The sequence below is a fragment of the Sinocyclocheilus grahami genome, unplaced genomic scaffold (genome assembly GCF_001515645.1).
Source record: "Sinocyclocheilus grahami isolate Dianchi unplaced genomic scaffold, SAMN03320097.WGS_v1.1 scaffold257.1, whole genome shotgun sequence".
Lineage (NCBI taxonomy): Eukaryota > Metazoa > Chordata > Actinopteri > Cypriniformes > Cyprinidae > Sinocyclocheilus > Sinocyclocheilus grahami.
Genome location: NW_015505436.1, coordinates 367,723 through 376,354, shown reverse-complemented (window position 1 = coordinate 376,354; position 8,632 = coordinate 367,723). Strand labels below are relative to the sequence as shown.

General features: G+C 37.7%; 1 protein-coding gene across 1 annotated transcript in view; it reads right to left on the bottom strand.

Moving 5' to 3' along the window:
• Positions 1 to 2,846: 2,846 nt before the first annotated feature.
• LOC107598865 (ubiquitin-conjugating enzyme E2 Q2-like) overlaps positions 2,847 to 8,632 on the bottom strand; it is a 13,899-nt gene continuing 8,113 nt past the window's right edge. Inside the window, exons 8-14 of the mRNA XM_016290309.1 lie at positions 6,658 to 6,718; positions 6,478 to 6,568; positions 6,317 to 6,375; positions 5,830 to 5,878; positions 5,646 to 5,741; positions 5,502 to 5,568; positions 2,847 to 5,414 (exon numbers count right to left, since the gene is read on the bottom strand). Of these exons, the coding sequence (XP_016145795.1) occupies positions 5,383 to 5,414; positions 5,502 to 5,568; positions 5,646 to 5,741; positions 5,830 to 5,878; positions 6,317 to 6,375; positions 6,478 to 6,568; positions 6,658 to 6,718 (455 nt within the window). The 3' untranslated portion in view covers positions 2,847 to 5,382. The remainder of the gene's footprint in view (positions 5,415 to 5,501; positions 5,569 to 5,645; positions 5,742 to 5,829; positions 5,879 to 6,316; positions 6,376 to 6,477; positions 6,569 to 6,657; positions 6,719 to 8,632) is intronic.

The following is an 8,632-nucleotide window of genomic DNA, read 5'->3' as shown; positions in this document are numbered from 1 at the left end:
GAGAACTTCTGGAAAGTTGCTTCTATAATAATATAGAAGCAGTAAAAGGTCAAGATATTACACAATGAACTAAGAACAGAATGTAAATCTGAAATCTGGTCTATGGACTGACGATAAAAGAACTTATACATTGCCAGATCAAATCCTATTTTGAGAGAATTATATATTGATAATATTTCAAACCTTACCTGACAACCTCGAAATTCACCTCGGGACAGTGTAGAGTCCAAAACCTTTAGCGCATTTATCATGCAATGATTACGAGCTTTTTAAGTGCATTTAGGTGAAAGGTTCCTTTAAATGAATGAGCACAGCAAAAGCCTATCAGGTTTATTTAGGCAGGGTAGTTAAATAATGCCACGATAATAGCGGTCAAAGATCTTTGGACCCTGTTTTGAAACTATGATTTTCTATAACCAGGCAAACATTCTAAGGGAATTACAGAAATGTCTTATATTTTACTTTTAATTAAACAGGGAGATTCTTTGATTTTGTACTACACACACTAGATGTCAACATGATACCTAAGATTAAATGTCCAGCTTTGTAAGGACTGAAGATCACGATACACTCCCACCATTAAGAGCATTCCAGGGGAGAAGTGAACTAAACGGGTTATTGTTCAAGTCAGTTATGTAACAGGCAGAAAGAATGAAAGGAAACCTGAGCTAAGATTAATTCTTCTTGTTTAACACAATGTATAAAGTACTTAACTATGTTGGTGGACAAACTGACACTATACTAAACAGTCACTCAATGCCTGTCCAAATATGGACAAAAAGTTCATTAGTGCCTATAAGACACTAAATTTCACAAGACATATGGCAGTGTATGTTCTGTTTGGCTTGTAAAAGAATATTGTGTAACATCAATGTCATGTGCTTTAAACGTACATGGTCTACAACAAAACCTACACACAAGAATTTTAACTCTGTAAAGGTTTCCATGACATTTTTGACCAAGTTTTGCAATAAATAAAATACTACCAATCCTCATCTACATATATAAAATTTATTTTTGAACAGCTACCCACTCTCATTTATCTTTGTTTGTACTGTAACATTTTAATGCGGAGCTGTACAGCAAATGGATGTGTTCATTTTCCAGTCATGGAGTTGAGCACCAGTGTTTATGGTTCAATACCAATGACTTTGGTTTAAGCATCAGTTGCAATTCCAGTGACCATAAGCAAATATTAATTATTATTTGTATTCTATTAATACAATAGAATAAAAAAAAAGTTTGTATTGTGCTGCAACTTATAATAGGCCTACACTCTTAAAAATAAAGGTGCTTCAAAAGGTTCTTCAAGCGATGCCATAGAAGAACCATTTTTGGTTCCACAAAGAACCATTCAGTCAAAGGTTCTTTAAAGAGCCATCTCTTTCTTACCTTTTTATAATCTGAAGAACCTTCTTTCGCCCCAAAGAACCTTTTGTGAAACAGAAAGGTTCTTCAGATGTTATAGGTTCTTTATGGAACCATTTAGACAAAAAGGTTCTTCTAATCTATGGCATTGTGAAGCACCTTTATTTTTAAGAGTGTAGAGCAGGGGTCACCAAACTCGGTCCTGGAGGGCCGGTGTCCTGCAGAGTTTAGCTCCAGCCCTAATCAAACACACCTGAACCAGCTAATTAAGGTCTTACTTGGTATACTTGAAACTTCCAGGCAGGTGTGTTGAGGCAAGTTGGAGCTAGTTTGGTGACTCCTGGCCTAGAGCATGCTAACATTTGGCCACATTGTTAATCGCAAACAAAAATGGCAAACAGCTACCCCAAGTGGTAAGGAAGAATTATAATCAAATTCATATAATCTTCCATTTTCACAAACTTTAAATTATGACTAACATTAGGGAAGTTGCAACTTGCATTTTCATTTATAGCTCAAAATACGTAAATTACTAAAATAAACATCAGCTGACCAGTCAAGAAAAGCCTTAAGCCAGACACTTTGGTGACAATGTTAATGACATTTTAAAAGATTGCAACAAGCTGCAATCCCACAGCCATGATGAAATCTTGTGTGATAAACTACCAGCCAGAACCATTCATGTTAACGTTTACCCAGCAAACTAAACAGAATGATACATTTTACATTAAACAGCATAACTTTACACAGAACATTTTTTATTCAAAATTGAACATGTCAGCGCTTTTTCAAGTTTGTATATACATCCATTCATTGCTAATTCTGGAGTTGCAAATGTTTTCTTAAAGGGATAGATCACCCAAAAATGAAAATTATGTCATTAATTAGTTACTCATCCTCATGTCATTCCAAACCCATAAGACCTTTGTTCAACTTTGGAACACAAATTAAGGTATTTTTGATGAAATCCAAGAGCTTTCTGATCCTCCATAGACAGAAATGCAACTGTCATGTTCAAGGCCCAGAAAGGTAGTAAAGACATCGTTAAAATAGTCGATGTGACAGGTTCAACCATTATGTTATGAAGCTATGAGAATACATTTTGTGTGGAAAGAAAACAAAAATAATCAAATTTATTCAATAATTTCTTCTCTTTAGACTTCAAGCCACGTTCACAACAGTACCACAAAGCACGCCTCATTTGCAAGCAGAGGAATGCACATGCATACGTAGTGGTACTGTCATGAACGTGCCTCGAAAACTGACACAGAAGAGAAGAAATTGTTGAATAAAGTCATTATTGTCTGTTGTTATTTTTCACCAAAAAACCTTTTTATGTGTTCCGAAGATGAACAAAGGTCGTACAGGTTTGGAACAACATAAGGACAGCATTTTAATTTTTGGGTGAACTACCCCTTTAATGACAATTTAAGTTATTGAATGCAACAATCAGATCACTCACAGATACCCCAACAAGCTCCTCGTAAAATTCTTTATTCATAAACTTGATGCAAGTTTACAAATATACTGTACATGGTCAAAATTCTCTTGTAATGGAAAAACCTAACAAAAAAAACAAGAAAGCATGCCAACAGTGTGAGCTTTGAGACCCATTCCATGAGATGGCACCAGAGACGGGTTCTGTTATTGGTTACGGTGAGGTTCACGTTCAGTGTGAAAAACAAGTCATTACTGTTCGGACAAGGAAACAGAAGAAAGACTCGTCAGTTACAGAAACCTTGGTCAATGCGGACAAGGCCCAGGTCAAAAACTCGAACGCAGGTGTACTTCTTGAGATGAATAAACCTCTGAGGAAACACCATTTAGAGAGGTCTGCTTTTTCAAATCTCACCAATGAAAACCCAAGACCAAGCACATCTCTGAAACAAGACAGCAGCAATAACTTGCAAAGCAGATACTTGAGTTATTCAAGACATTCCTGCTGCAGTGGCTCTCTTGAATTACATTTACATGTGACTGGAGTAAAAGATTACATTATTAAAGATATACATATCCAAGAGCCTGCCTGTTATGGGACGAAGTTCAAACTCAGGACTGATCCAAGAGGCACAATCACAACATTCTGTGCAAATACTAAACCTAAATGTCCCAAAATATTTACAACTGAAATTTGAAGTCGGAGGGGTGAGAAACAACAACAAAAACATAAGTTACGTTTGACTGAGCACTTAAATTCAGTAAACAAAGGAAATCATATACATTTTTATAGCCAGAGTTATCTAATCACCATTGGCCTTTAACACTTCTTACGATGAAACCAAGCCCCATCATAAGATACTAAATAGCGACCACGGGAAGCTGTTAAAATCCTTTTCTTTGCGTTCAGGAACTAGAGAAGGTTCTTAAAGTGGACAGGTAGAGCAAACGGCCCAAAAAAGGAACAGAATGGATTTTCCTGAGTTTTCAATGAAAAATGCGAGACGCCTTCACATGCACGAGTCTTCGACAGCCACTTTTTATAATACACTGCGAAAAAAAAACTAAAAAAGTAGGGAGGTATGGTGTATTTTGACAAGCTCTCTTTCGCCATGAACGTTGAAGCATTGACCATTCTTAAGATTTTATATTGGACGTTCAGATCCAAGAGGTAAAATAAACAACGCCTCGAGTTTTGTGAGAATTGCCCATCAGGCTTGGAAAGAAACAGTGTTCTTGTAGTGTTGTGCTATGAGAAAAGTATTATTTGCGCTCTTTTAATCCATCGATGCTCACAAAATGAAACTGACAGCAAACTTTAAGTTCAAGTACTGCTGATCATGAGAGGTCCATTAGTAATGTAAACCTCAAATGTCTCAATCTGTAACAGCTGTTTTTTAATGGAGCAGAAATTATGAAAATGACAATTAAGGGTGGGAACAAAAATGAAAAAAAAAAAAAAAGTTATGTTCATATCACTTATATAAATACAATTTTTAAGATATTACCCCCGTTATTTTGAGAAACACCAACCTTTTTCCCCATTTCGAGTCCCCAAGTCCTCAAGTGAAAAAAACTCTGATAATTCCCCCACTTCACATAAACACCACATTTAAGACGCCTCAAATCCATTTACAAGTATACAAGTGGAGCTCTGTTCAACTATGGAGCGGCAGCAAGTTCCGCTTCGCTTTTTCAAAGCCAAAGCTCGCATTTGTCCATTATTGGTCAGATCAGCCACATGCTAAAAGTGAGCGTAAGGAAACTGAGTGGAATTCATCCTTAGTTGGAAAAACGAGATTTCGGGCTAGTCGTATAAGCGCCCCGTCCTCTCGTCCTTGCCGTTATCATTAACATAAGGGTTGCTTAGGAAGCTTACGCATATAATTGTGGCAAGTAACGATTCTTTGACGACATCAACATTAAATGTACCAGTACATGTTAACTCAGAATGCATGAGGGGGAAAAAAAATTCTCTATAGATACAAGAGCAGTGGCACACTGTCTTCACATTGTCTCTAGTTGCATCCATATCCTGTTTTAAGTTCAGTAAACCACCATTTTAAGTCCATGGCCATAAGAACGTCCTTTAAAAGCAGACAAAGAGGATCAGATCCAGCATCTTCATTGAGCATCTCCATCTATGTAATAATCCTGAACGGAGCCATGCTCCAGTAAAAGTGAGGAAGCAACAAAAAGAAGAGAGAGAGAGAGAAAAAAAATCTTTCTCTGATCACACCATTTCGAAACGCCATGTTAGATGCCTTATTAGTACCAAGGCTCTGAATGTCCCATCAGTATAGAAGACAACAGATGAGAGAGAGAAAGAGAGCATGAGAAAGACAGAAATCCAGACATTATGGGATCTGGTCAAAGAGTCCAGCCTTGCAGAAGATAAAGGACGATGCAAATTTTTGAGCATTCCAGACAGCGAGAGGGCAAACGTTTCCCCGATGGCTTCCACTTACACGAGGGGGCATCATACTCAAGCTGAAGAGGTGAAAACATTAGTAAAATAAAGCAAAGGTTTGACCAGACATCTCATGTTTGCAGTGTGCAAGCAGATCAATGCTTTTCCTAGCCATCTTCTTTAGGAGGTGTGTACCAGCCTAGAGGAAAAACATGAGAAAAAAAACTTCTGAGAACAGTTCAAAGTGCATCAATTCTGCATCTCGTTTTACGGTTTCTCCACCTACCGTTCTTTTCATGAATCTGAACCAATGATTTATACGACTGTTGTGCTCTGGCAAGATTGTATTGATTCTGCACAAAACAAAAAGGAAAGCGTCAACATTTCCGCAGGCAAATATTTTTGTTTTTCATCATGAAGTCGAACAAACCTTATTTGCTCCGAACTGCACTCTGGCTTTCCCTTTGACTAAGGTGGCGTTGATTTGCATGATGACTGACTCTATTGAGTAGGCACTGCTCCAGCCCTATGAGATCAAAAAATTATTTCATTATTTCGGATTTCAAGAATTATTTTAATATGCAAACCTTAGAAAACTTAAATAGAATTCAAACCTGTTTTGTAAGTAGCTCCATACACAAGGCTCCTCCTCCAAGAACATAGCTAGATAAGAAAAAAAAAAAACATTTAGCAGGATAGAGCAAATTACCATTCATTTCTCTTCAGATTATGATTCTGAAAATTAACAATATTTGTATTAGTCATATTATAAATTAATATTTTTTCTGTGAATTATTTTATAATGGCCTTTCACAAATATATGGGGTATTAAACAGAATGCTAAATAATAATAATTAAAACGTAGGGAAATTAAATTAGCATTAGTTTTATCTTATCTTGTTTATCTTGTTAAGTTACAATTACATGTTGAATTATTAATTCATGCAAAAAAAATTCAAGAGCATTATTCACAATACATCCGTTTATGTTATTCTTAGGGGGAAAAATATAATCATCCATCAAATATAGTAAAATCGTTACTTTTACTAACATTGAAAGGTTAGTCTGACTTATTTACTAGGAAATATTTCTCATTCTCACCCTCCAGACAGGACAGGAGACGCAACCCGTACAAAGGGAGGATCAAAAGGAAAGTTATCCTGCCATCAGCAAGCAAGAAAACAGAAATTCAGTTGCATTATCTCTTTTTTCAATCAAATTATCTTCAATCAGTATTTTTGTACAACAAAGAAAAAACTAACTTTATAAGAGAAGTTGAGCAGAATGTAGTCCATGCCTTCTTTTTCCTTCAAAACCTGCAAGTCACTGTGTAACGGACTGTCTGGGTCAACCCTTAAAAAACATGAGAATGATTTTAAAGATCTGAACCCTAAAACTATTATCAGTCCACCTGGTATTTCATGTTATGCAGCCATACTTACGTCCTTAACTTGACATGCCACTCATACAGGCTATCATTGACTAACTCCACTGAATAGATACCTGGAACGGACAGAACGGTAAACAAACAGGTCAGACAGATCTTTAACAGTCCGGGAACAAGATAAAACTAATGGAAACTAAGAAATGTGTTCCACAACAGTTTTAGGCATTACATGCAAACTCCTGACATAAAAGTAGCAGTCACAAAATGTAGGCAACTTAAGGCCCTGATATACTTCAAGTGAAACCAATGAACCAACTGGTGTGATGTCATTTCCAACAAAATCAGGCCAACCGAAGTTCAAAATTGAAGCTGGTAAATGCCTTCAAACTACCACTGATTCATGGCGACTGCCTAAAGCCTTGTTTATACTTTCGCCTGGCTCCCCATCGCGAGCCTCTGCTGACTGCGCATGCACCTCCCCAAACGGACGAGGCGTTTATACTTGTGGCGTTCGCCGTTGTACTATTCTTTGAAACGACAGGGGGCAACGAGGAGTAATTGTCCTCTAAAACCTTTGGTAATCAGTGGCGTGAAGCAGCAATTTGCTGGTACAAGACTCAAAACTTTACGTCTCGTGTGATGAATGAGATGAAGAATGAATTCATTTCTTTATGAACAAACTGAATAAAAAAATCTTCAGCTTTTGGGTTTATTTCACATCAAACAACAACTTTTAGCAAATAGTGTTAAAGTTGTGTATCTTCGGAAGCAGTAACAAAAAAATGCCGCGCACACTGCCACGCAAGAAGGGGCCTCGCGCACTCAACGCACATGGCCGCCTACTCCACGATGACGTCATTTTCACCACACGCACCTTTGCGCTTGTGCGGACGCAGTGAGTATAAAACAGGCTTGTGCTCTGGGGCTCCGCCTTATTTGACGAAGAAATCTTCTCTGGATTACTTCTTCTGTTCAGTCAGTTGAGGTCAAATGCAAAGGAAAAATGTGAACACTCACTCTAGTCATCAGCTTTATAGTACAATTGTAATTGAAAGATTTTTTCCATGTTTAATTAGTGCTGGGACAATAAATCGATGCATCGCAAATCGAGAAATAATTCTGCATCGATTCTTAGATTTCCTGAAGGCATCGCGATTCTCTCTTGAATCGATTCTGAGCTTAGTTTTTAACAGCAGATGGCACTGCGTGCTTTAGAGATAGCCGTATTCGGCTTGCTTCCAGTTCCTTACACACGCACTACTTGAACTAGTGCTGGGCGGTATGACCAAAAATTTATATCACGGTATTTTTCAAAAAACATACCGGTTTCACGGTACATGACGGTATTTTTTTTTCATGCATGACCAGGTGTTAACCATATTTTCTACTGATTGAGAGAGTAAATACTGCAGTATATTGACTTAGAATGCCCTATTTTACTGTTACGATGAGTGAATATTGTCAAAAAATACCACACTAAATAGTGACTAAACACCACCCCTTTTAATACGTTAACCAGGAGTCACTCTCATTTATAATCGCGGCATCGTCTGATAAAATCAACATACATCTACACTAAAGAGTGGCTATGCGGTTGTTTTGGCTATATTACTTTGTCTCATGCAGCGCACTGCCTGCGTCTGAGCAACAAACTAAAAAAAACAAAAAAACAAAGTGCATGTGATATTAACAGACGAACTACGCTCATATTTATAATACCAAACAATCAGTAAGCGACAGGTGCTAGGAAACGCTGTTCTGTACTCATTTATTGACGAGTCGGCTGCGGTGCGGCCAACTGAATGCGCTGCTTCTCTGCCGCTCACTGCACAGAACAGATGCCGAGAGAGGTGACACTTCTCCGGGAAAGTCAGACCTCGCGTTCGCGGGACAGCACTGGCGAAATCTTCCAACTGAACCATAGCCAAGGTTTATCCAAAAAAGTCGCTAGGTTTGTCAGTATGAATATTCTATGGAAAAAAGCCGCTAAAAGGGTCTGAAAGATGCTAAATCTAGTGCTAAAGTCATGC